This window comes from Oncorhynchus clarkii, chromosome 12 (genome assembly GCF_045791955.1).
Source record: "Oncorhynchus clarkii lewisi isolate Uvic-CL-2024 chromosome 12, UVic_Ocla_1.0, whole genome shotgun sequence".
Lineage (NCBI taxonomy): Eukaryota > Metazoa > Chordata > Actinopteri > Salmoniformes > Salmonidae > Oncorhynchus > Oncorhynchus clarkii.
Genome location: NC_092158.1, coordinates 82,754,758 through 82,780,374, shown reverse-complemented (window position 1 = coordinate 82,780,374; position 25,617 = coordinate 82,754,758). Strand labels below are relative to the sequence as shown.

At 44.5% G+C, this 25,617-nt stretch overlaps 2 protein-coding genes across 3 annotated transcripts; one reads left to right on the top strand and one right to left on the bottom strand.

Annotated features, from left to right (window-relative positions):
* The first annotated feature begins 423 nt into the window (after window positions 1-423).
* On the top strand, window positions 424-20,370 carry LOC139421490 (TBC1 domain family member 10B-like). Of its 2 annotated transcripts, none has more exons than XM_071172440.1 (10): window positions 424-900; window positions 2,126-3,376; window positions 13,946-14,045; window positions 14,141-14,248; window positions 15,113-15,219; window positions 15,352-15,466; window positions 15,611-15,676; window positions 15,747-15,936; window positions 16,002-16,156; window positions 16,321-20,364. In XM_071172440.1, exons 2-10 carry the CDS (start codon window positions 2,145-2,147, stop codon window positions 17,200-17,202), a joined length of 2,955 nt encoding a protein of 984 aa, XP_071028541.1. In that variant the 5' UTR covers window positions 424-900; window positions 2,126-2,144; the 3' UTR covers window positions 17,203-20,364. The 2 variants fall into 2 exon arrangements, with proteins under 2 accessions (XP_071028541.1, XP_071028540.1); XM_071172439.1 differs by having other exon boundaries at window positions 451-900; window positions 2,126-3,385; window positions 16,321-20,370.
* A 306-nt stretch (window positions 20,371-20,676) lies between these two features.
* LOC139421491 (myosin regulatory light chain 2, skeletal muscle) lies at window positions 20,677-25,405 on the bottom strand. The gene is made up of 7 exons (XM_071172442.1): window positions 25,202-25,405; window positions 24,388-24,486; window positions 22,477-22,552; window positions 22,190-22,294; window positions 21,895-21,973; window positions 21,740-21,788; window positions 20,677-21,643 (listed from the first exon to the last, which is right to left on the bottom strand). Exons 1-7 carry the CDS (start codon window positions 25,202-25,204, stop codon window positions 21,542-21,544), a joined length of 513 nt encoding a protein of 170 aa, XP_071028543.1. The 5' UTR covers window positions 25,205-25,405; the 3' UTR covers window positions 20,677-21,541.
* Between the last annotated feature and the right edge of the window lie 212 nt (window positions 25,406-25,617).

Here is a 25,617-nt window from a genome sequence, read left to right as displayed (position 1 = left end):
ATGTTCATGGTAATGATTGGAACTGAAAAGTCAGTCAATTGGCAACACTGAGTTTGTTTTACAACGTGTTGATGTTAATATCTTATGCCACCTACTGGTCTCATACTGGTCTTAAAGTCTTGTGCTACCTGCTGTTAAATTGTAGAGATGTCGGTATAATTCTAAAAAGTAATGGCCTTATACCAACAGCAGAGGGAAGCAGAGTACTGAGAGACAGCGACAATCCGGCAAATGTATGCTACCGTGAAAAAACAGAAGATAGTTTAGTTCAATCAAATGGTGCATCTACAGATTCAACAACATATTTGAAAATGAAAGATTATTTGAGACAAATACTATGTACTTAGTTCTAGTTTAACCTGATATTATTATTTTCTTTGCCATGTTTTGCACTCGTGTTGACAGATGGTCCCGATTATGCCCATACGTGTGAGTGCCCGACGCACTAACAGGAGCGCGCACGTGGCTGTCAGCAGTAGGAAATGCAGGCGATTTGTGCTAAATGTCTAACAGCTGCACGACCACACTGATTGTGAAGGACAGTTTGGGAGAAAGGAATACCATTTGGTCGTAAAATGATATACATCTGTAAGATTTAATCTCTCTGCAGTTATGCCAGAGAGTAACCCAAACAGACAGCTAGGTTAACAACACCCTTCTAACATCATTAGCCAGCAAGCTAGGCTAACTAGCTAGCTAGTTTTGGGGGACATTGCGCCTCCTAACCTGCTCAGCCGTTGTCTATTTATTTCCCTTTTGTTGCCTGGACAGTCCAGTTTCTCATTGTCGTGCTTTCATTGAACGGGGGAGCTTAGCAGACCGGAGCTGTGGGGGGCCCGCGGACAAACCCCCTACCCTGGGCGTCCAGGCGGACGGAACACGTAGATACGCGGGCCGTGGGTAAGTTTACACGAGAGAGTTTAGAGCGAGGGAAGCGGATGGGCAAGGCCGTGGACCCAATGGTCAGGCAGGGCCCCGACGTCAGGGAGGGGAGTGGACCATTAGTTAACTAGAAAACTAAGATGCCTGTTAGGCAACAATATAATTTTCCTGTGGTTGAATCGGGAAGTTGTGCCGCTTTGAATGAGGCATCGAGAGGATATGAAAACACAATCGTTCGTTTTTAGGTAGATATAGTAGCTAGGTAGTTAGCGTGTTGGCTGACGCGAGTTAGCAAACCAACCTGCTTAGATCACAGCGAAATATAATATTGTCCGTAATCTTGGTAGAAGAAATACGTTACTGCATCGGTGGTTGCTAGCGAATGTAATTTTGTCTGACTGTTGTGCTTGTTAGTGCATGCACTTGATATTGTTTGTGGCCACACCTGAGTTGATCGTAAGGGCCAGGCAGTCTTTTGAATGAATGTATTCTACAATGTATTTGAATTGTAGACATGTCATTGTCAACATCTAGCTCTGTAGATTGTCCGTGGATTTTCAGTGTTCGATGACACTGGATAGATATTGGGCAGAAATGGAGAGGTGGGTTTGGGTATAGTAAATAACATAGCTCAAATCATCATATTGAACAACATTAAGTGAAACCTCAGATAGACATGCATAATTCTAACTATTACTGTATTGTTACTGTATTGTGGAGATGGTGCTTGTTGAAAATACCCCAATGGGCAATAATTCGAAAAATCCAAATCCATGTCCACTAACTAAATATCAAGTAGAAGACATAGAGTAGGGGGTAGGTGTGTAATGAATGTCCTCTTTCAGATATAGGGAACTGTGTTTGTTAAATTTTATCTGGTTTTCATTGTCTGTTATTATAATCTTCCCCACTGTTCAAAACTGCAATTCCACCAATATAGTAGCCAATAAAGCTTTGGGCATTAGCCTCTCTCTCAAATAATGTCCATGATTTTGAAATATACAGCCAACTTCTTCATTTAACGTTGTGGCAGCAAGGGCTTTTTTGTTGTTGTGAAAAACTTGTCTGAAAAGAGTGGGGCAGGGACTGATGGCCTCAGTATTATTTATTATCATCAGTCCAACATAATTTACTCTAATACACTATGGAAATGTGGAGAGGTTGTTTCCATGTGATCATGATTAAGAGTTCTGTTAACTTTGGTTTCTCATGAAACCTTTGTCTTCTCTTTCCATCTGTCAAGGAGAAAATAAGGAGGCGCCATGGCCGAAATCTCCACCCTAATCCCCTCACCTCCAGCTATAGGTGACACACATGCTGCCCCCTCCTTCCCCATACCCTCTACTGCCCCCTCTCCTCCCAGCAGCACCACCCCAGAGCCCCCTAAGGAGAACCCCATCCCCAAGTCTTCTCTGTACGGTGACAAAGCTTCTCTGACATTAACTGTACCAGGAGAGACGCTTCCTTCTCACCCTCCTTCTCCCAAGTCTCCCAAGAGAGGGGGGAGAGGACCTCCACCGAGTCCCCCCAAACGCGTCTCATCAGCGTTAACTCCAGAGACTCCAGTGCCCCCACCTCTAATACCCCCAGAGAGACCTGCCCCCTTACCTGTAATAGCCCTAGGTACTCCTGCCATCCCACCTGTAGATGTAGCATTGTGCCAGGGGGAGGGAGTGAAGGAGACAGACATGGAGGCAGGTGCCAGCCCAATGTTGGCTGTAAAGCAGGAAGTGAGTAACCCATGGGGCAAGGAGCTGTTAAATGCCCCCTCAGAGGGCCTTACACAGGCCCACAGTGAGCAAGAGGTACAGGGGGTAACACAGCAGACTACCAGCCCCTCTGGTCTTAATCTCACCCCTAATCTCTACCCCAGTGTTCATGTCACTGTGAACACTAATCCTGCTACTGATTATGCTCAGCCTCAGTCTATGGTGGAATATCCCCCTCTTCCTGCCCCCACTTACACTCCCCCTCCTCCTGCCCCCACTTACACTCCCCCTCCTCCTGCCCCCACTTATACTCCCCCTCCTCCTGCCCCCACTTACACTCCCCCTCCTCCAGACTCCACCCAAACAGCAGCAGCTGCAGCCCCTGAAGCACAAAATCCTCAGCCACCAAAAGAAAGCCAAAACCCTCACCCAAACCCTCCACACCCTCCCAAACTGGACACCCCCAGCCTGTCTCCCATACCTGAGACCTCAAGCCAATCTCCCAGAATGGCAGAGCTACCCAACACCCCCTCCAGAGAAGGGCACCCAAGCCCTCCAGTGATCCAGGAACCTGTCTCCTTCTCCCTGCCCTACCCCAGAGCCCCAGCCCCAGACACCCTCAGCTACCTAGAGTCAGCCAGCATGATGTCAGGGACCCTGGAGTCTCTGTCTGGCCTGGGGGAGGATGGAAGCTCTATCGGGTCAGACTCAGAGATCAACGGCCTGGCTGTTAGACGCACTGACAAATATGGCTTCCTCGGCGGGACCCAGTACAGCGAGGGCAGGTGGGCATGGTAAAACAAAAACACACCCTCACTCTATGCACACACCCATGTAAAATACACATCTATTGTGTCTTCACTCTGACTGTAGATGGGCAATTACACTGGTTTGTTTTTTTCTCTCTTAAAGAAAATTATATTTGTCACATGCGCTGACTACAACAGGTGTAGTAGACCTTACTGTAAAATGCTTACTTACTAGTCCTTAATTAACCAACAGTGCAGAGTAAAAAAATAAGAAAAAAAGTCAAACATTTGCTAAATAAACTAAAGGAAAAATAGTAACACAATAAAATAACTATAATGAGGTTATATACAAAGGGTACCGAGTCAATGTGTCAATGTATGAGGTCATTGAGGTAATATGCACATGAAGGTAGGGGTTAAGTGACTATGCATAGATCTAAACAGAGAGTAGCAGAAGCATAATGTGAATGTATATGTGTATGTGTAGCGTCAATATGCATGTGTGTGTGTTGGAATGTCAGTGTAGTATGTGTGAGTGTGTGGTTAGAGTCCTGTGAGTGTACATAGAGTCTGTGCAAGAGAGTCAGTGCAAAAACGTATCATTAACAAAGGGGGTCAATGCAAATACTCCAGGTAACTATTTGATTAACTGTTAAGCAGTCTTATGGCTTGGGGATAGAAACTGTTATGGAGCTTTTGGTGCCGCTTGCCGTGCGGTAGCAGAGAGAACTCTATGACTTGGGTGGCTGGAGTCTTTGACAATCAACCGTCTTTCCTGGCTTGGTCATCTTCTCCGAGTCACCCAGCTTGCCCTAAGTGATCTCTCCCTCCCCACCCTTTCTCTTTCTGTCCAGTCTTCCCTATATCCACTTTAAACTTATCGGTCTGTCCTTCATCTCTCCTTTGTGTGACTCAGATAGATAGTGCTGAGAGCGCTTTTGTGACACAATATGTACTGACTGTGCCTCGCCCAGCCACTCATTTCCCTCTCCTCCTGGAGAACGTATCTTGCCCCTCCCCTCGGACAGTCTCTCTAAGTGCACTTCCTCCTCTGTTTTATTGATTTAGTTTGGTATTGATTAAGCTGTTCCGCTTCAGGGTCGTTATCAAAGGGTGTCTGTGTGTGTGAGAGTAGTGTAGGACAGAAATATTGTAAATGAGCATATAATATAAATCTGTAGATGAGTATTCCTTTTAAAGAATCTCAGGTCGCACAGCTTCCATTTAAAACAACTCGCTCCTGTTTGGAATCTACTGAATGAACATGACCCTGTGGCTGCATCCAATCTTAGGATATCCATATTTAGATAACAGGGTTTTTTTCTGGATAAAAAAATGTGCTTAAGTGGTGGGCATGGCAGGGGTTGTGACAAGGGGCACAGTCAGCCCGTCAGTGGGGCTACATTTTAGAGGCCCCCAATTTTTTATATTTTTAAGACACTTTCCTGCAATTCTCCAAATTTCTCCATGGCACTGAGATACATTTTTGCTGTTTTAAATCTACAGTGCCTTGCGAAAGTATTCGGGCCCCTTGAACTTTGCGACCTTTTGCCACATTTCAGGCTTCAAACATAAAGATATAAAACTGTATTTTTTTGTGAAGAATCAACAACAAGTGGGACACAATCATGAAGTGGAACGACATTTATTGGATATTTCAAACTTTTTTAACAAATCAAAAACTGAAAAATTGGGCGTGCAAAATTATTCAGCCCCCTTAAGTTAATACTTTGTAGCGCCACCTTTTGCTGCGATTACAGCTGTAAGTCGCTTGGGGTATGTCTCTATCAATTTTGCACATCGAGAGACTGACATTTTTTCCCATTCCTCCTTGCAAAACAGCTCGAGCTCAGTGAGGTTGGATGGAGAGCATTTGTGAACAGCAGTTTTCAGTTCTTTCCACAGATTCTCGATTGGATTCAGGTCTGGACTTTGACTTGGCCATTCTAACACCTGGATATGTTTATTTTTGAACCATTCCATTGTAGATTTTGCTTTATGTTTTGGATCATTGTCATGTTGGAAGACAAATCTCCGTCCCAGTCCCAGGTCTTTTGCAGACTCCATCAGGTTTTCTTCCAGAATGGTCCTGTATTTGGCTCCATCCATCTTCCCATCAATTTTAACCATCTTCCCTGTCCCTGCTGAAGAAAAGCAGGCCCAAACCATGATGCTGCCACCACCATGTTTGACAGTGGGGATGGTGTGTTCAGCTGTGTTGCTTTTACGCCAAACATAACGTTTTGCATTGTTGCCAAAAAGTTCAATTTTTGAAAGCACGTGTTTGGTGTGTCTCCCAGGTGGCTTGTGGCAAACTTTAAACAGCACTTTTTATGGATATCTTTAAGAAATAGCTTTCTTCTTGCCACTCTTCCATAAAGGCCAGATTTGTGCAATATACGACTGATTGTTGTCCTATGGACAGAGTCTCCCCCCTCAGCTGTAGATCTCTGCAGTTCATCCAGAGTGATCATGGGCCTCTTGGCTGCATCTCTGATCAGTCTTCTCCTTGTATGAGCTGAAAGTTTAGAGGGACGGCCAGGTCTTGGTAGATTTGCAGTGGTCTGATACTCCTTCCATTTCAATATTATCGCTTGCACAGTGCTCCTTGGGATGTTTAAAGCTTGGGAAATCTTTTTGTATCCAAATCCGGCTTTAAACTTCTTCACAACAGTATCTCGGACCTGCCTGGTGTGTTCCTTGTTCTTCATGATGCTCTCTGCGCTTTTAACGGACCTCTGAGACTATCACAGTGCAGGTGCATTTATACGGAGACTTGATTACACACAGGTGGATTGTATTTATCATCATTAGTCATTTAGGTCAACATTGGATCATTCAGAGATCCTCACTGAACTTCTGGAGAGAGTTTGCTGCACTGAAAGTAAAGGGGCTGAATAATTTTGCACGCCCAATTTTTCAGTTTTTGATTTGTTAAAAAAGTTTGAAATATCCAATAAATGTCGTTCCACTTCATGATTGTGTCCCACTTGTTGTTGATTCTTCACAAAAAAATACAGTTTTATATCTTTATGTTTGAAGCCTGAAATGTGGCAAAAGGTCGCAAAGTTCAAGGTGCCCGAATACTTTCGCAAGGCACTGTACTTTCCTGCAATTCTTCATATTCTGCCATGAAACTGAGAGAAAATGTTGCTAATTTCCTCCGTTTCTACATATTCTGCCTTGGAGCTGAGAACATTTTTGCAGTTTAAGGTGAATTATCTGCAATTCTATGCATTTTGCCATTTCTAATGCTGTGTTATTTTGCTCAAACATAATAACAAAGTTAATACTGTTCAATTAATTGTTTTTGTAATTTTTGTAGCTTTTATTTTGCTGATGTTAGTTCTCAGAGATTCTATTATAAATTTTCTAAATATATGTTGGTCCATTATCTTTTCTACGTACTTTGTAGCGGTATTGTTAGAGAGGGGTAAAGATTAGAGGTCGGCTGATTATGATTTTTTCAATGCCGATACCGATTATTGGAGGACCAAAAAAAGCCTATACCGATTAATCGGCCTAATTTTTTTACATTTATTTATTTGTAATAATGACAATTACAACAATACTGAACTTAACTTAATATAATACATCAATAAAATCCAATTTAGCCTCAAATAAATAATGAAACGTTCAATTTGGTTGGAGAAGAAAGTGTTGGAGAAGAAAGTAAAAATGCAATATGTGCCATGTAAAAAAGCTAACGTTTTAAGTTCCTTGCTCAGAACATGAGAACATATGGAAAGCTGGTGGTTCCTCTTAACATGAGTCTTCAATTTTCCCAGGTAAGAAATTTTAGGTTGTAGTTATTATAGGAATTATAGGACTATTTCTCTCTCTACCATTTGTATTTCATATACCTTTGACTATTGGATGTTCTTATAGGCACTTTAGTATTGCCAGTGTAACAGTATAGCTTCCATCCCTCTCCTCGCCCCTACCTGGGCTTGAACCAGGAACACATCAACAAAAGTTACCCACGAAGCATCGTTACCCATCGCTCCACAAAAGCCAAGGGGAACAACTACTTCAAGGTCTCAGAGCGAGTGACGTCACCGATTGAAACGCTATTAGCGCGCCCACCGCTAACTAGCTAGCCATTTCACATCGGTTACACCAGCGTAGTCTCAGGAGTTGATAGGCTTGAAGTCATAAACCGCTCAATGCTTGAAATACAGCGAAGAGCTGCTGGCAAACGAACGAAAGTGCTGTTTGAATGAATGCTTACGAGCCTGCTGCTGCCTACCACCGCTCAGTCAGACTGCTCTATCAAATATCAAATCATATACTTAATTATAACATAATAACACACATATGAGCCTTAGGTCATTAATATGGTCAAATCCGGAAACTATCATTTCGAAAACAAAACGTTTATTCTTTTTGAAATACGGAACCGTTCCGTTAGATAAGATACAGGTGGCATCCGAAAGTCTAAATATTCCTGTTACATTGTACAACCTTCAATGTTATGTCATAATTACGTAAGAGTCTGGCAAATTAGCGAGCCAGGCGGCCCAAACTGTTGCATATACCCTGACTCTGTGTGCCATGAACGTAAGAGAAGTGACACAGTTTCCCTAGTTTAATATTGCCTGCTAACATGAATTTCTTTTAACTAAATATGCAGGTTTAGTAAAATATACTTCTGTGTATTGATTTTAAGAAAGGCGTTGATGTTTATGGTTAGGTACATTCGTGCAGCGATTGTGCTTTTTTCGCAAATGCACTTTTGTTAAATCATCCCCCGTTTAGTGAAGTTGGCTGTCTTTGTTAGGAATAAATAGTCTTCACACAGTTCGCAACGAGCCAGGCGGCCCAAACTGCTGCATATACCGTGACTCTGTTGCACAGAATGCAAGAGAAGTGACACAATTTTCCTAGTTAAAATAAATTAATGTTAGCAGGCAATATTAACTAAATATGCAGGTTTAAAAATACTTGTGTATTGATTTTAAGAAAGGAGTTGATGTTTATGGCTAGGTGCACATTGGTGCAACGACAGTGCTTTTTTCGCGAATGCTCTTGTTAAATCACCCGTTTGGCAAAGTAGGCTATGATTCAATGATAAATGAGCAGGCACTGCATCGATTATATGCAACACAGGACAAGCTAGATAAACTAGTAATATCATCAACCATGTGTAGTTAACTAGTGCTTATGTTAAGATTGATTGTTTTTTCTAAGATACGGTTAATGCTAGCTAGCACCTTACCTTGGCTCCTTGCTGCACTTGCATAACCGGTAGTCAGCCTGCCACACAGTCTCCTCGTGGAGTGCAATGTAATCGGCCATGATCGGTGTCCAAAAATGCTGATTACCGATTGTTATGAAAACTTGAAATTGGCCCTAATTAATCGGCCATTCCGATTAATCGATCGACCTCTAGTAAAGATAAAGATTTTATTTTGGGCACCAGGCAGGTATTAACCCTGCTGAAAGGAAAATAGTAGGATAGATAGAGTACCTCTACCAGACCCACACACATCAGCAGAAGACTGCCTAGAGCAGGGGTGTCAAAGTCAAATGGACGGAGGGCCAAATAAAAAAATCAGCTACAAGACGAGGGCCGGACTGTTCGAATGTTCATTGAAAATTTTTTAAATGACGCATATAGTCTAGTGAACCTAATTGAACCTACTGAAAACCTAACAAATATATTACAATATGATCAGATAAATAAAGCAATATTTTCTTATGGCTCTGTCAGTAATCTTTAATTTTCAACAGACACAAAAGACAAATTTCCTTTATATAAATATCCCCATAACATGAACATTAAATGAAAGAAACCGGTATTCAAGGCACCATCAGTAGACTATATTTTCTATTTTAGCAAAAGTGGGCTAAATTTACTTCAAAGAAAAAACAATAATAGCAATTTTCTATCATCCACTCAACTGAAATATTTTTAAAATATAATTGGATTGAAATACAAAAAAATAAAGTGCAAAAATCTATTAATCAAAAACAACACTTTGTTTAAGGAGAAGTAACATGCAGTGAAAACAAATATTAAATTTTAACTTTTAAACTTGAACTGAGTAAAAACTCTAAATATGTGATTGCACAGTAATGTTCACTTGTTTGAGGTTGAGGGTGATACTTGGTGGTGTCCCATCTTTTCCACAAGTTCATCAATGTTCGGGGTAAGGCTCTGAGCTGAAGAAATCCTCAGAATTGAGTGGAGGTGTTCAGCAGTAAGTCGACTTCTGTGTGATGTTTTGTTCAGGTTCATCAAAGAAAACAGTTGTTCACACAGGTATGTGCTGCCAAACCGGGGAGGAAACGGGCGAACTCCGCAGCACCCACTGCCGCATATTTTGCCCTCAGTGCATCATTGCATTGGAGGTCAATCAACTCCATTTGGAGGTTTGGTGGTGAGCTTTCCACGTCAACAGCAAATGGGTTACCGAGCAGTTCCAACCTGCTTTTTTGTGCTTCAAAGTCAGCAAATCGGCGTCGAAAGTCAGCGGCAAGCATACCTATTTTATCAGCCAACTGTGTGCTCGGGAACGCACTGGTAGAGAGCTTCTCTTTCATGGTCTGGCATGGTCTGGCAGCTGGGAAAGTGGCATGGTCTGGCAGCTGGGAAAGTGGCTCCCACAGAGTCAGTTTGGTTTTAAATGCCTTCACTGTACTGTACATATCAGAGATGACACGATCCCGACCCTGCAGCTGCAAGTTTATTGCATTCAGATGACTCGTAATGTCACACAGAAAAGCCATTTCACACAGAAACATTTCGTCTCGGAGTTGTGTTGTGTCTTTCCCTTTGCTGTCCAAGAACAGACAAATCTCCTCACGAAGCTCGAAACATCTTTGAAGCACCTTTCCCTGGCTTAGCCATCGCACCTCTGTGTGATAAGGCAAATCACCATGCTCCGTTTCTAACTCCGTCAGAAATGCCTTGAACTGGCGGTGATTCAAACCTTTGGCTCTGATAAAGTTAACTGTGCGCGTGATGATGCTCATTACATGCTCCATTTTCAAGGCTTTACCGCACAACGCTTCCTGGTGTATGATACAATGATAAGCTGTCAGCTCACCTGTCGCGTTTTCCTCTTGCATCTTTTCCCGTATCTTCGCCACCAGTCCGCTCCTGTGTCCACACATCGCAGGTGCTCCGTCGGTTGTCAAACCCACGAGTTTTTCCCAAGGCAGCTCCATCTCATTTACACATCTTGACACCTCTTCATACAAATCATGCCCCGTAGTTGTGCCATGCATAGGACGTAAAGCCAAAAACTCCTCTGTCACGCTTAGGTTGGAGTCCACTCCGCGGATGAAAATTGACAACTGGGCAATGTCAGAAATGTCGGTGCTCTCATCCACAGCCAAGGAATATGCAATAAAATCTTTTCCCTTTTTCACAAGCTGCTCTTTTAGATTGATGGACAACTGGTCTACTCTCTCGGCAATGGTGTTTCTGCTCAGACTCACATTTAAAAAGAGTTGCCTTTTTTCTGGGCAAACTTCGTCACAAACTTTAATCATGCAGTTTTTGATGAAATCCCCCTCCGTAAATGGCCGGGCTGATTTAGCGATCTCTTCTGCCAAAATAAAACTGGCCTTGACAGCAGCCTGGCCTTGTGATTTGGCTTTTTTGAACAGAGCCTGTCGAGATTTGAGGCCTCGTTTTAATTCCTCTGCCTTTTGTAGCCTTTGTTCCATGTCCATATTCTTGTTTTTGTCCGCGTGTTTCGTTTCATAATGTCGTCTCAGATTATACTCTTTCAGTACCGCCACACTTTCTCCACACAGAAGACACACAGGTTTTCCAGCTACCTTCGTGAACATATACTCCGACTCCCACCTTGTTTGAAACCCCCGGTTCTCAGTATCCACCTTCCGTTTTGCCATTTTTGATGGGTATCTGAAAGTTAATTTTACTGTGATGCTGACGACTGCTGTGCCAATAAATATTGAAATGAAGCAGCCTACTGCTCGGTGCGTCACCTTTGCATTGTGGGAAATGTAGTATTGGTGCGTGTAAAAGATCTGCGGGCTGCCGGCTTGCTGCGGGCCGGTTCTAATAATAAATCAAGATCATCCCAGGGGCCGTAAAAAACCTTCTTGCGGGCCGGATGTGGCCCGCGGGCCTTGACTCTGACATATGTGGCCTAGAGTGTAGCCTGTTTTCCAGATAGCCAGTGGAGAGAAAAGATAAGACACCATATAAAACACATGTCACAGCACAGGGGTAACCCAACCAATAATAATGGCAGAGCAATTTAAAGGCAACTTCATAGAAACAATTGACAAGAAAGAACCCAGTCATCAACATTAGATGATTTGCAATATTCTGCATTACCTCAGTGGGGGGCGGTATGAATGGGTGTGTGGAGTGTGTGTTCATAGACAATACAAAGAAGGCCTTAAAATGTCCAAAAATCTTCTTGGCCAAATGTAAATAGTCCCACACAAAATCAATACAGTTCAAACTACAATAAACAATAACTAAAATGTCACACCAAATATGACTGGCAGGGGACTAATAGTCCAACGACACTGAACATCTCAAGGAGCATCTAGGACAAAAAGAGGGTCTGCTGCAGTAAAAAGCACAGGAGTGATAGAGGGAATATGAGAGGGCGGGGGGACTTGCAGTTACACTGTCTGTCTGTCTGACACACCTGATAGTTTGTTTTTCAAAGCTTCGCAACAATGTTGTTACTACTCCATGCGAACAATGACAGGAGCGGTCCCAAAAGATTACAGCCACGACCTAGAGCGGTAACACCAGTGATCGACTTAAACACTTACAACTAAGCATGCTGAAAATGAACAATACTTCTGCCGAGTTGCACACACTGTCAAACTCACGCGCCAACCGAGAGCTCTTCACAGAGAGCCGGAAGAGCTATCGTTATTTCCTCCTTCCTGACTGCTGATGCGACTTAAAGTGACAGGGCATGGTGAAGGCTCCGTGCAGGATTTTGCCAAAGCCTGTAGAAACAGAGAGGATGCAGGTTTTGGCAGGTTCAGATTTCTCCTACACTAAACCAGGGAAGTCCCCCTCCAAGAAGAGTTCCTGCAGGTGTTGTTTTTGCCTCCTCTGCAGTAGGGTAGCAGGGCTTTAGGTCAACAACATGCACCGTCCTGACATCTTCCCAAGTGTCCTCCAAACAGACTAAGTAGTTCACCGGCCCCAACTGCTGCACCACGCGGTATGGATCTTTCCATCTTGAAGCTAGCTTGGCAGTGGACTGTTTGGAAGCCTTTGACAGATGTTAATGGATCCTGACATGAGACTCCAGACATGAGACTGGGGTGGGAAACGCTTGTCTATGTTTGTCATAGTTTCTGACCTGTCGTTGTTTGGCTTTGATTCTGCTGGCCTCCACTCTGGCTAGCAAGGTGTGGTGCTGTTGGACTGCATCAAATGCTGGGCAGTCAGGTGAAACGTTGAAACTTTGCAAGACTCTGTCCATCTGACCTTTTAGTGGTCTTCCCAGGTGGAGTTCGCCGGGAGTGACCCCAGAAATCTACTGGACTGCGGATTTCAGTGCAAAGCAAAACTCGGAAAATACTGATCCCACCTTGGGTGCTGATCCCCCTCGAATGAAGTAATCATCTCCTTCGAGGTGCGGTTTACCCTCGGTCAGGTTGGTCTGAGAATGGTAGGTCGTGGTCAGCTTGCCAGCTACACCCCAGTAGGTACTGAGCTCTTTGTAGATTCCTGATGTGAGCTGCAGACCTCGGTCAGAGAGAATTTGGTCTGGAATCCCGAGTCTGGTTAAGACCCCCCTTCGCAGAATTAGAGCAATAGCAGATGCAGTAGCTTTGCGGAGGGGAAACGACTCCAACCAGTGTGTGTGGTAGTCCACTACCACCAATAAAAATGTATTCCCGGTTCCCCCGGCTGGGAGGAAAAGGTCCCATGAGGTAAATTCCCAGCACTTCATTGGGATGGTTCACCATGTCTGCTCCAGTTTCCAGGCATGTCTACCAATGTCTGGTTTGTATTTCTGGCAGACTTCCCACTGCTGTACAAACTTCTTAGTATCAACCTGTAAACCTGGCCAGTAAGCCACCTCCTGTAATCTTCGTTAGGTCTTGTAAACTCAGATGGCCACACATGGGGTTGGCATGATAAGCTTGGATCATTTGGTCAGTCAATGTAGAGGGGATGAAGATGTGGTAATAGGTGCTATGTGTTCCATCTCCTCTTGGAGTTTTTCGATACACTTAATCCTGAATTATGCTGAACTTCTAATTGAAGCGACTCTTCAAGTCTTCTTCAGACAGACTTGTGGATCGCCATGATGGCGGCATCATTCTGCTGTGCTCTCCACACACTCTGATCATCCAGATGAAAGGAATAATCCAGACACTTAGCACCAGTGTAAGTGCTGCCCAATGGAGCACAAACATTGGCAGTCTCAGTAATCTGATCTGGTTTAAGTCGGTTACGTTGACAGTGGAAGCGTTTTTCCATCCTGAAAATATATTATATATCAAAATAATAATTAGGTGCCCCGCCCATGGATTTCAATGGCAGAAAAATCCCTGGAAAGCAATAAATACACTGTCTTACATGCCCAGTGTGGTTGACATGCATGTGTGTCTTGGTGTTAACTCTTTCTCCATGTGTTACAGTGATAAGGACATCAGAGTTGATGTAGCACGGCAGAGAGAGCTGAAATGGCTGGACATGTTCAACAATTGGGACAAATGGGTCTCAAGACGCTTCCAAAAGGTACTTAGCTACATCTGGCTATGTATGGTATGAGATTGTTTATCTATTACATACATTGTATGTGAGTATAACATAAGTGTATGTGTGTGTTCCAGGTGAAGTTGCGCTGTAGGAAGGGGATCCCCTCTTCTCTCAGGGCTAAAGCCTGGCAGCTGCTCTCCAACAGCAAGGAGCTCCTGGACTCCAACCCCGGCAAGTTTGAGGTACTGCCACTAACCCACACCCTTTCTGTCTTCATACTCACACTTCCACTATGCAAAACATGTCTATTGTGAAGCAGACACTCAAAAAAGACTAACTCTGCCTATGTACTCTTCACCCATTCAAATCCGAGGCCATCATTCCTACAGCCTCTATTTAGGCTCATTGTAGTCAAACTGTATTTAGGCTCATTGTAGTCAAACTGTATTTAGGCTCATTGTAGTCCAACTGTATTTAGGCTCATTGTAGTCCAACTGTATTTAGGCTCATTGTAGTCCAACTGTATTTAGGCTCATTGTAGTCCAACTGTATTTAGGCTCATTGTAGTCCAACTGTATTTAGGCTCATTGTAGTCCAACTGTATTTAGGCTCATTGTAGTCCAACTGTATTTAGGCTCATTGTAGTCCAACTGTATTTAGGCTCATTGTAGTCCAACTGTATTTAGGCTCATTGTAGTCCAACTGTATTTAGGCTCATTGTAGTCCAACTGTATTTAGGCTCATTGTAGTCAAAGAACGTATTTGAATACAGAAGTTCTTCAGTGACCTCTAGGTAGACAGACTAACTCTCCAGGGGTGTTTATTAGGGGGCGCAGAGACCTCCCCAGCTCTTAAGCCTCTTATCCTGGGCAGTAATCCAGCCTGACTGGGTCTACCTTCACAGACCTGGGGGTCTGGACAGATCATATCAGATAAACCCTTTTTCCTTCCCTTTCTCTGCTTTCACTCTGACACAGACATGCTTTGTTAAAGGCCTAGTTATACTCAGTCCTGTTCCATATTATGCTGCTCCAACTAGATATGTTGCTTTAAAGTTGCTCAATTAGATATGATCTGAACATTTCTTTCTCTCTTAATCTCTGTAGGAGTTGGAGAGGGAGCAGGGAGACCCTAAATGGTTGGACATTATAGAGAAGGACCTGCATAGACAGTTCCCCTTCCATGAGATGTTTGCTGCTCGCGGTGGACACGGGTAAATGACCATGCTTTACTGACGTATAATAGGATTTGTTCAGTCCATGTAGAGCCCGCTGACATGTACAATAAAAATGTACTTTGAGTGCATGTGTGCTAACTGTCTGTTCTCTTCTGGTGTGGCCTCCAGGCAGCAGGATCTGTACCGGGTACTGAAAGCCTACACAGTGTACAGACCTGAAGAGGGATACTGCCAGGCCCAGGCCCCGGTGGCTGCTGTCCTGCTCATGCACATGCCTGCTGAGGTGAGGGGCTGCCGGGGGACACAGAGAGAGGGAGGGGGACTGTGGAGGAGACTGGGAATGGGAACAATGTTCTAGAATGATGAAGTAATGGGATGGGGCTAGGTGTTCATAATGTGGTATAATGTGTATATTCCCAACTTGCAGCATGCCTTCTGGTGTCTGGTGCAGATCTGTGAGACGTACCTGCCTGGATATTATAGCGCTGGATTGGTGAGTGAACGAACACACACACTGTATCTTCTTCTTCGGTGTACACTGAGCCGACTCATCATTCTTTTAGGAAGCAATCCAGTTGGATGGAGAGATCTTCTTCTCTCTGCTACGTCGTGTCTGTCCCATGGCCTACCGTCACCTAAAGAAGTTTAAGATAGACCCCATTCTCTACATGACCGAGTGGTTCATGTGTGTCTTCTCACGCACCCTGCCGTGGTCCTGTGTGCTACGTGTGTGGGACATGTTCTTCTGTGAGGGTAAGACACATACACAGTGCACATGATGCTGTGGCTAACTATTAGCTAACTGTGCTGTTTTCTAGGAGTGAAGATAGTGTTCCGTGTGGGCCTGGTGCTGCTCAAGCAGATGCTTGGCTCGGTAGATAAACTGCGGGAGGTCCAGGGCATGTACGAAACCATGGAGCGCCTCCGGAACATCCCACCTGAGTCTGTCAGAGAGGACCTATTGGTGCAGGAGGTGAGACTGTAAACAGTGTATACACACACAGACATACACACACATACACGTGTTCTAAACATACTCCTACTCTGACTCATTGACACGAGTCAACTGACGTTTCACTGTCTGTGTGTCTAGATCTGGTTTGATGACTTCCTCTGTATGTCTCTGTCTGTGTGTAGGTGGTGTCCCTAGCGGTGACCGAGGCTCTGATCGAGAGGGAGTGCAGTATTCAGGTAAGGAAGTGGAGGGAGTCCAGGGGCGAACTGACCCACCAGCCTGTCCGAAGGCTCCACGGGACACGGGACATCCACGAGCACAAGCGTCGGGCCTCCGCCATCAGCTCCGGGGGTAGCTTCTCCTTCCTGGGGTCCATCCCCCCTCCAGGGCCTCTCAGGGCCTCCTCCAGCCTGCTCTCCCTCCCTGGCTTCCGCAAGTCCAAAACTCCCTTCCTCTCTCAGAAGAAGGGCTCCTTCTCTGGGGCCTCTGGGATGGAGGCCATGCAGCGACAGAACCCCTCAGCGGCAGCTTCAAGCCCACCCAGAGGCCCCGCCCACAAACCACCCATGTCTAGTGGTTCTGTAGCTAGGGCGCCTGCCTCTCAGAGTCCTTTGGTTGGGTCTGGTCCAGGCCCCTCTTCTGGCCCAGCCCAGACCTCAGCACAGAGCCAGCCTGGTGCATCAGCCCCAGTACACCATACACCACCCAACACCCTCTCCCCCAAAGTTACTTCTGAGCAGATCACACCCACCATCCCATCACCCACCGCTAACAACACACCTCTGCCCCCGTTCCCAGACGGAGGGAGAGGAGGAGGAGGAGGAGCAGCAGCAGCAGCTACAGGAGGAGAGGATGACAGGAAGAAGAAGAGGAGCAAGGAAGACAAGAAGAAAGAGAAGGAGGAGGAGAAGAGGAAAGAGAAGGAGAAGAAGAAGGACAAAGCAGACAAGGAGAGCCAGAAGAAGGAGAAGGAGCGGGCAGAGAAAGGGGGGAAGAAAAAGGACAGAGGGGGAGGAGAGGCAGAGGAGAAGAATGGAGCCACAGCACCAAGAGATTCAGCCTAGTTTCTCCTGTTATTCCTTCAGAAAGAAAACAGAGAAGGAAAAAAAGAGGACATGGAAACAAAAGACCCCTAGAAGAGGAACGAGAGAGAGAAAAGGAGAAGGCCTCCTGTATAGTGGACTACATATAGTCAGGAGACATCTGGATCATGGTTTTATTAACACCCCAGGGGTCATGCCCCCTCATATAACCCCCTCATGCTTTCTTCATCAATGAGTTTGAATAATTAAGATGGGACACGTTTCCTTTTGCAACTGGAGAATTGTCTGTGTGGTTCACAATGGATCTCCCAACATCACACAACTGTTTTCTCATTTAGTTTTTTATTTTATTTAGTTTTTATCAGACTAAAGCTGGTGGACAGACAAGCCGTTGGACATAGAGTAGGTGGGAGTTATAGATTGGGTGCAATTGGATGTAAATGGAACATCCTAAATCCATGTAGGACCCTTGAGTCGTTCCCCATAATGCCCTGTCATGTCCAGTTTGTGGTCAGATGTCCAACCGGAATGCCTGCAGATAAAAGTAAACAATTGAAAAATATCTCAAACCCAGGCACTGAGGACCGTGATTGCTGGTAGTACTATGGTATTTGGATGTCTGGGAGGACCTATTTATTGTAGTGTTAAGTGTTGTGTGAGTGTGTGCCTTAGTAGCGTAGTGAGCTGAGTTACCGTTCAATATTGCCACCCATTTTCTCTGCTCTTTCTCTCATGTCTTTGTCTTCCTCTTTATTGAGTTGCTTGTTTTCTCCCCCCTTTCTCTCATCTATTGATCTTTAGTCCTCTGACCAGTGACAGAGGAATATAATCCCAACAGGTAAATGGAGAGATGTACACTGCGATATGGAGAAATGAACATGACATTCTGAGCCTTGACAGACAGATATGCATGGATCAGGATGGCACCTTCCTAACAACACGGAGTGATTTAATTTTAGAATGCAATTATTTTTGTGTGTCTTTTTCAAGTCTCTTGAGTATATCTATAGTAGGAGATGATGATAGATACTGGTAGTTTAGCGAGGGAGGGTCCTTCTACATTTAATGACAACTCTGAATCTGCCCATTAGACCAAATGTCCATTTGTTATTTTTTTGCTTGTGGTAAATGAAATAATATATATTTTATTTAGCCAAATGTTAATAAGGGTGAGGCTTTTATTAAATTAACCCATTGGAATGTGATCTATTTAGAGTGATTTGAGAAACTTAAGTTGGCCACTCCTGTTTGGTAGGTAGGTAGGGTGTTGAATCTCATCTGGATAGTTCATAGAGAATGATAGAGGCCTCTAGTGGCCAAAAGGCTGTTTTAGCATGAGCAGGGCCATGAGGGCTTCCACCATTTGAATGTAGTCAACTGGGTGGGACGTCCAACTTCATTGACTGATCCCTACTGGTGACCCTGCTGGAGTTGTGCAACCAGGTCATCAGGGGGGATCAGCCAATCGGGAAGAAGAAAATTGACTACTTTGAAATGGAGATTGCCTCAATGAAGCTGTCACAGATGCCATAATGGCACAGATACAATGATGAGGCCTCTTTCCATCTCTATGGGATAGTTTCACCTCTTACACCTGCGCCTTTAGGACCCATAGGAAGCCACTTGGTGCTGGGCGGGTCAGGTGTGCCAATGTAGCATTAACCTCTGAACTCTGACCTTCAAGCTCTGATGTATTTATGTACAAAGTTGGTTAATTTAATCAGATATTATATATGTATTATTCTTTATTTTGGATCTGACTGCTATTTTTCTATGTGAGTAAAGGACACCTGGTTAACTGGAAGGATGGCTGGCGATGTGAAGCCCAGTTTAAGGAGTATAATGTTAAGTATTGTTTGTTTTTTTTAGATACTGGTATGGCTGTTTTGATTTCATTATTGCACATTTGTCTTCATCTTCTAAGATAAATCCTATTTATGTAATTTCATATTTCAAGTTTACTGTGGTTGCTATGGGTAATGTTAGGTCCACAATTCTCCATTTACTTTATTACAGTATTAAACCTGAGAGTGATTGAAGAACAGGGGAATGACCATCAACCAATCAACTAAGATTCACATGAGTATTTCAGATATGACATAATTTGAGTGAGCCGAAGGTCATAAAGTACTGTATGAGAGACTGGGAGGCGTTTAGTCAACTCTGACACGGGTTGTAATTGAAGATCTGAAGTTGTCTGTCTTTGTCACACCAGTATGTTGTAACCAACCACCATAATGATGTTTTGATAACTCCCTAACCCACTCACACACAGTGTTATGTAACGTATGTATACTGTACATTAGATGGATAGTGTCGGTTAGTTACTGTAACACCATTCCTTGGTGGAAACCGTTGATTCTCAACACTGATTCTCTGTACTGTTTTTGTAGGGCAGGAGAGGAGGGTCTTTAGTGTAATCGTAGCCAAAATGTCCTTTGTGTTCACTATTTTTTATTTTTCCCAACTCGTGTTATTTTTTTAAGCCTCTGCTTTCCCCCTTCTTCCTCCACATTTTGCTTCGTCTTCTCAGAATCACTTGGATCAGAGTAGAGTCGGCGAAGATGACCTGAACATGTTTATGCAAACCTTACTGTTCACAAAGCATGTTGTCAAATAGCAGCACTGACGGCCAGCAATGCCACTGCTGAGATCAGTAGTGTTCATGGCAATAATTAGAAGTTGGAGAACCCTGAGAATGCTACAGAACCAATCAGGATAGAGCAATATTTCTCCAAGCAGGCCCTGGCCTCATCCAATTGGGTAGGCTCCTTAAGGTCCTCAATTCTGTGTTGAGTAATCAAGAGGTCATGACAGTCATTGCTTCCAAATTGATCTGGATCTGGAATCAGTCCTCACGCCTGAAATAGCCAGGATGAGTCAACAGAGACACTTAGTCCTGAGTGCATTTATGCTTTGGTCCTAAAATCCTTGAGCTTGATTGCTTTTAATCGGGAACGTCCCACTGATTAGATTTTTTAAAAGTTTGTTGCTTTTATGTTTTTCTATTTTGTCATTGCTTTCTCCCCAACTGTGTCTTTTGTTTTAAGTTTACATGGAACTGTTATTGGTGGAAAAATAAAATCCTAGATAATGAAATGCATTCCTTACCTGCAGAAAATCTACACATGATGTATTTAATGAATAATGACAGTTGTGATGAATAATAAACCATAATATATTAAAGAACCCTGCTCTGCCTTGCATTCTTGTTTCATATTGATATAGCCCACATTCTCCCAATGAGCTGTGCATGAACATTTTATTCCATTCTGGAAAAACTTCATATTTCAGACAATCTGTCGTCCAGCAGGGGGCAGTAAATGTGTATTTTTGCTGTCTTTACAAATGGGCCTAGTCTGCTGATAAGATTTTGGTGTCTCAGAATTTGTATTTCTTCCCCCAGTGCACACAGCACAGGAAATAGACCCACACCAGCCCTGTTGTTTCTCAATCCCACTCTATCAGAACCACTCATGAACAGAGACACTAGTGTACAAAAGATAAGAGCTTTTATTCACAGTTAGTCCCTTTTATTCGTTACAGAGGAGTTTCTGGTAGACTAAAGATAGTCCAGGTGCAGAAAACAAAGGAGCTTATAGAAAACAAAGAGGTAGAAGTAAAGGAGGAAAGGGAGGAGGGAAAGGAGGTGAAGACAAGTGTTTTCTTTGGGTCCTTTCTCTTCTCTCTAGCAGCCTTTCACTTCTTGAGAAAAACGTAGCCGTCACTTTAAGGAGACCATGTTTTTCTCTAGCCTCATTCCTTCTTAGAATGTCTCCTATTTTCCCACCTTATCTACAGGAGATAACATCTACAATATTTATAGAACGATATCCCTCTGTTTGGTTTATTTGCCCATCTGAGGGTTAAATTAAGGGGGAGTGAAAGGACTTCCAGGTCTAACCTCTGAGCTGTTGCAGCCGAGGCAAAGACTGGTGCTCCGTTTCACCTTGGGGTTTACACATCCATACCACAGCAGTGAAATACGACTTGCTGTGTGCATTTCTTCTAACAGAGAGACTGGGGAAACAACCAACGATAGATATGAGTAAGAGATGAAAAGGAGGAAGAGGGTTAAGGGAAGGGAAAGTGGATGAGAAAGAGATGGAGATGTTAAAAGATCATTTTTATTGAAAATAATCCCATATCCCCACGAACAAACATAGACAACCCATGAGCACCCGCTCTCACACAAATGTCTTGAGTGGAGACGAGTCTTTTAGAGAATTTGTGTGAGTGAGAGACAGAGCACATGAGTACACATATAGAGAAGGAAGGTATGAGAGAATAGAAGGAAGAAGAGAGGAGCAGGAAGGTAGAATGACAAGGGAGGCTGTTTTCTTTTCTTCTGTCTGTTTCATTACTCCTCCTTCTCCTCTCCGTGTGTGATGACGTAGCAGATTTGCTTGTAGTCTACGTTGCCGGCCACATCTGGGGGGAAGGCAGCCCACAGGTTCTTCATCTGAGGGGAGGAGAAGGAGGGTCAGCCACTCGCCAAGTCAAGGGACAACGAGAGATCATGATGATATTCAAACTGAATGATTAGAAATGTATTCACCTCCTCTGCAGAGAACCTGTCGCACTGAGTGGTCAGGAGCTCCTGAAGGCTAGAGAGAGAGGGAGACAAAGTCAGAAACATTCATGAAGCTGTGGATTCTGTTATGGAGTGCACTCATTACTACAACTGTAAAATAAGGAAGGAAATATTCTCACAAGTCCTTCTTGATGAAACCGGTAGCATCGGGGTCCAGGACCTTGAAAGCACTAACGATGACATCCTCGGGATCAGCCCCTGAGACACACAGAGCGTCAGTCAGGCATGTTACACTGACAGCAAGACACATGCAATGTCCTCAGATATGGGAGTGTACTTTGAAAGCAACTAACACTTTGAAGCGATTATAACCTGGTTATAACAAGTTAGACAGTGAGCCTTACAGAGTCAAACCAAGAAATGAGATTGTGAAACATAAATAGAGCAAGCAAGTACAGTGAGTTATAGACCCACCCTTGAGCTTCTCTCCGAACATGGTGAGGAAGACGGTGAAGTTGATGGGGCCGCTGGCCTCCTTGACCATAGCTTCCAGCTCCTCATTCTTCACATTCAACTGGCCTACAGAGCAGGGAGGGAGTGTAGGTTAGCTAGCACCATTATCTATCTCTATCTCTCACACACACACACATATACAGTACATATAGGACATTGTGGACATACTAACGCACACTTTTAAGACAAATCAGTCACATAATATGTCCTCAGAATCTTAAAAGGTCTTAAATGTAACCCTTGCTCACCCATTGAGGCCAGCACGTCCCTCAAGTCATCCTTGCTGATGATACCGTCTCTGTTCTGGTCAATGATTGTGAAAGCCTGAGAAGGTGAGAAGGAGGGAGGGAAGAAGTGAGGAAGACAGAGAATGTCTGACATGACATGAACACCAGTCACCAGAGTCTGCCAAGTTGTCATCCCCAGTGGGACATGGAGGAGGGGTGTTCAGTCCTGTGCGTAGTGGGACATGGAGGACGGGAGGTTCAGTCCTGTGTGTAGTGGGGCATGGAGGAGGGGGGGGTTCAGACCTGTGTGTAGTGGGACATGGAGGAGGGGGGGGGGGGGTTCAGTCCTGTGTGTAGTGGGACATGGAGGAGGGGGGGTTCAGTCCTGTGTGTAGTGGGGCATGGGGGGGGGGGGGGGGGGGGGGGGTTCAGTCCTGTGTGTAGTGGGACATGGAGGAGGGGGGGTTCAGTCCTGTGTGTAGTGGGACATGGAGGAGGGGGGGTTCAGTCCTGTGTGTAGTGGGAAATGGAGGAGGGGGGGGGTTCAGTCCTGTGCGTAGTGGGACATGGAGGAGGGGGGGTTCAGTCCTGTGTGTAGTGGGACATGGAAGAGGGGGGGTTCAGTCCTGTGCGTAGTGGGACGTGGGTAGCATGTGCACTCCATACAACTTAGAGACACCTCTGTCAACTATGGTCATTTAAGTGCCAGGTGCTGCCTATTTATGGCACAATGCTATGTCACCCTTGTTAGGCAAGACCTAAAAAGAACAGAAGAAATGTAAATTCTTACAAGTTCATTTAGGGAGAGCTCATTAAGTTACACCTGTTAAATCCTTCTTCCACTGTCCCAGCCTGTCTCTCGACCTCATCTCTCACGTCTATGAAACCCAAGAGGAACCCCATGGTTGATCTTGAACTTAAAAAAGCAGCTGGTAATCCATCTTCCTGACTCACACACATGCACACACACTCCCCCCATCCTTACAAAGTGTTAAGACTGTCCCAATGATGATATCAGACATTCCCCAAGTGAAACTTAAGAAGTCTGTATCACATACAGCAGCAAGAATTCCCTCCGTCAAGTCTGTGCCCATATCCCTTGACAACACTTTTGAAAACACATACTATCATATACAATCTCCCACCTACTGCCAGATCCCTATTTCCTGACCTTATCCATCCTTCCATACATACAGTATCCTTCCCTACACTCCTTCCACTTTCTACCCCCTTACCGTTCACCTCTCCAACCTTCCTCTCCTCATAATCAGGTACACTATCCTGCCTTCCAAACTCTAGACCTTATCAGAAGCTCAAGAAGGTGCCGCCCCCCACCCCTTCTGTTTCACTCTGTCCCCACCTGTTCTCCCCCCCCCCCCCCCATGGCCAGCCAGGGCCCAGTTGTCCTGACATACTTAAACATGCAGCCCTCAGCAGCAGAGGACTTAAGATGAGAGGTTGAGTGACAGCTGAAGGCTCAGACGAGAGGGAGGCCTGGAGAGCTCCAAAAGGTTACAGAAGCTTCTGAGCTTCTCCTCATGACATTCTTTGCTTTATTAAGATGGGAGAGAGGTGGGGGGGGGGGGGGGGGGGGGGACAAAATAGCAACTGCACTGAGAATTTACCAATCAGAGGCCAGCCCCCACAATCTAATTTGGGGTTCGCTCCTTTAATGAAACAAGGAAAAACAGTACATCATGATTGACTCATGTTTATAACAGTATCAATTTAGCCGCTGTGCCTGTCTGTTTCAGCGTAAGCAACTATTTCAGCCACTACACAGCAGAATTAGGTTACAATGAAACTGACTGGTGGCCAGACTAGAGTCACTCACTCTCAGCCCAGATAGGGAGTTGAAAGGAAATCTATCCCATTGACATTTTAAGGTGTAAAAGTGATGAGGTGTTGCATAGTGTGTTAAGAAATCCTCACCTCCTTGTACTCCTGGATCTGGCTCTGCTCAAACATGGAGAACACGTTGGAGGAACCGCCCTCTGCTGCTGCTCCCCTCCTCTTGGCCTTCTTGGGTGCCTGAAGGACAAACACATCAACTGCTTAACAATGGGACCTTCTAGGTCTGTTCATCCTGCAGCTGTAGCCCTCAGAAGGCCAATTAGTGACCTTTGACTTCAGTGTCAAGCTGTTCCTGGTCAGCGACAGGTGAAAGGATGTCTTTGTGTGTAGGTCCAGTACACTGTTCCGTCCGCCATCTAGCATCTGCTATCTAGCTTTGACTATCAGTGTGATGTGGGGTGAATATGTGTGGTCCACCATTAAATCCTGCCACTATGTCTTAAATGTAGTTTAACATCCCTTACTACCTAGCTCTTGAAATGTTCTCAGAACAGTTCAGGAACAATCTTTCTCTGGCTCAGGACAGAGGACAGTGTTTTTGAATGTGGATGTATTAAAACATTAATTTTCCTCAGGTAGCTAACCGTTTACAGCATCTTCTACATAAATGTTGTTATTAAAGTGTTAACAAAATGTTTAGATCCTGTGAATGATATTGTATATCCAGGAACAGCTTTACACAAAATGTCTAAAAATGTCACCACCCAAAAATGTCCAAAGTACAGTTGAGTTTTAAAAAGTTCCAAAATTTATTTTTCAATCTAGCAAAAAAGCTTAAAATTGAAAAACAAGAAAATATGGAAATGCTGTGTTATTCCTGGAGGTTCCCATCGACAGCACACAGAGTAGTGGACAGGTAAGCAGTCAGAAAGTGAGGACCGGTGTTACTCACCATCTCGAGACGGTATGTATGGAGGTTTGGATGGTCAACAAGAGAAGAGACTGATGTGAAGCCGCATTAAACCCCTATCCTCGGGGGCTTATATACCTCTGTAGACCGCGCTAACTTTAGCCACAGCCTCAAGTTTGGATTTGTAGAGGCAGAGAGAGGGAGAGAGGGAGAGAGGGAGGGATGAGTTTGAAGCAAAAGTTAAGCGACAGGCAGAATGAGGGACAAGCTATCACCTTACAGGAGATCAGAAATAGACCCAGGAGTCTTGGAATGAAGGGAACCCGATACAACAGGGACCAGGCCATACGTTTAGTGTCCCACGTGGACTAATATGGACATTCAGGATGTAAAAGGCTTGATGGACTGCTGGCTGGCTGGACACATCTTGGTACCGTCCCACCCCTCCATAGTCTCCA

Bases quoted from the DNA above. Each gene is read 5' to 3' on its own strand.
- LOC139421490 (XM_071172439.1), top strand. From the start codon at position 2,145: ATGGCCGAAATCTCCACCCTAATCCCCTCACCTCCAGCTATAGGTGAC. The intron at 14,249-15,112 runs GTACTGCCACTA...TAATCTCTGTAG, and splicing joins CCAACCCCGGCAAGTTTGAG to GAGTTGGAGAGGGAGCAGGG. The intron at 16,157-16,320 runs GTGAGACTGTAA...GTCTGTGTGTAG, and splicing joins AGGACCTATTGGTGCAGGAG to GTGGTGTCCCTAGCGGTGAC.
- LOC139421491 (XM_071172442.1), bottom strand. The intron at 22,553-24,387 runs GTGAGGATTTCT...TCACCTTCTCAG, and splicing joins AGATCCAGGAGTACAAGGAG to GCTTTCACAATCATTGACCA. The intron at 21,644-21,739 runs GTGAATACATTT...TCCTCCCCTCAG, and splicing joins ACAGGTTCTCTGCAGAGGAG to ATGAAGAACCTGTGGGCTGC.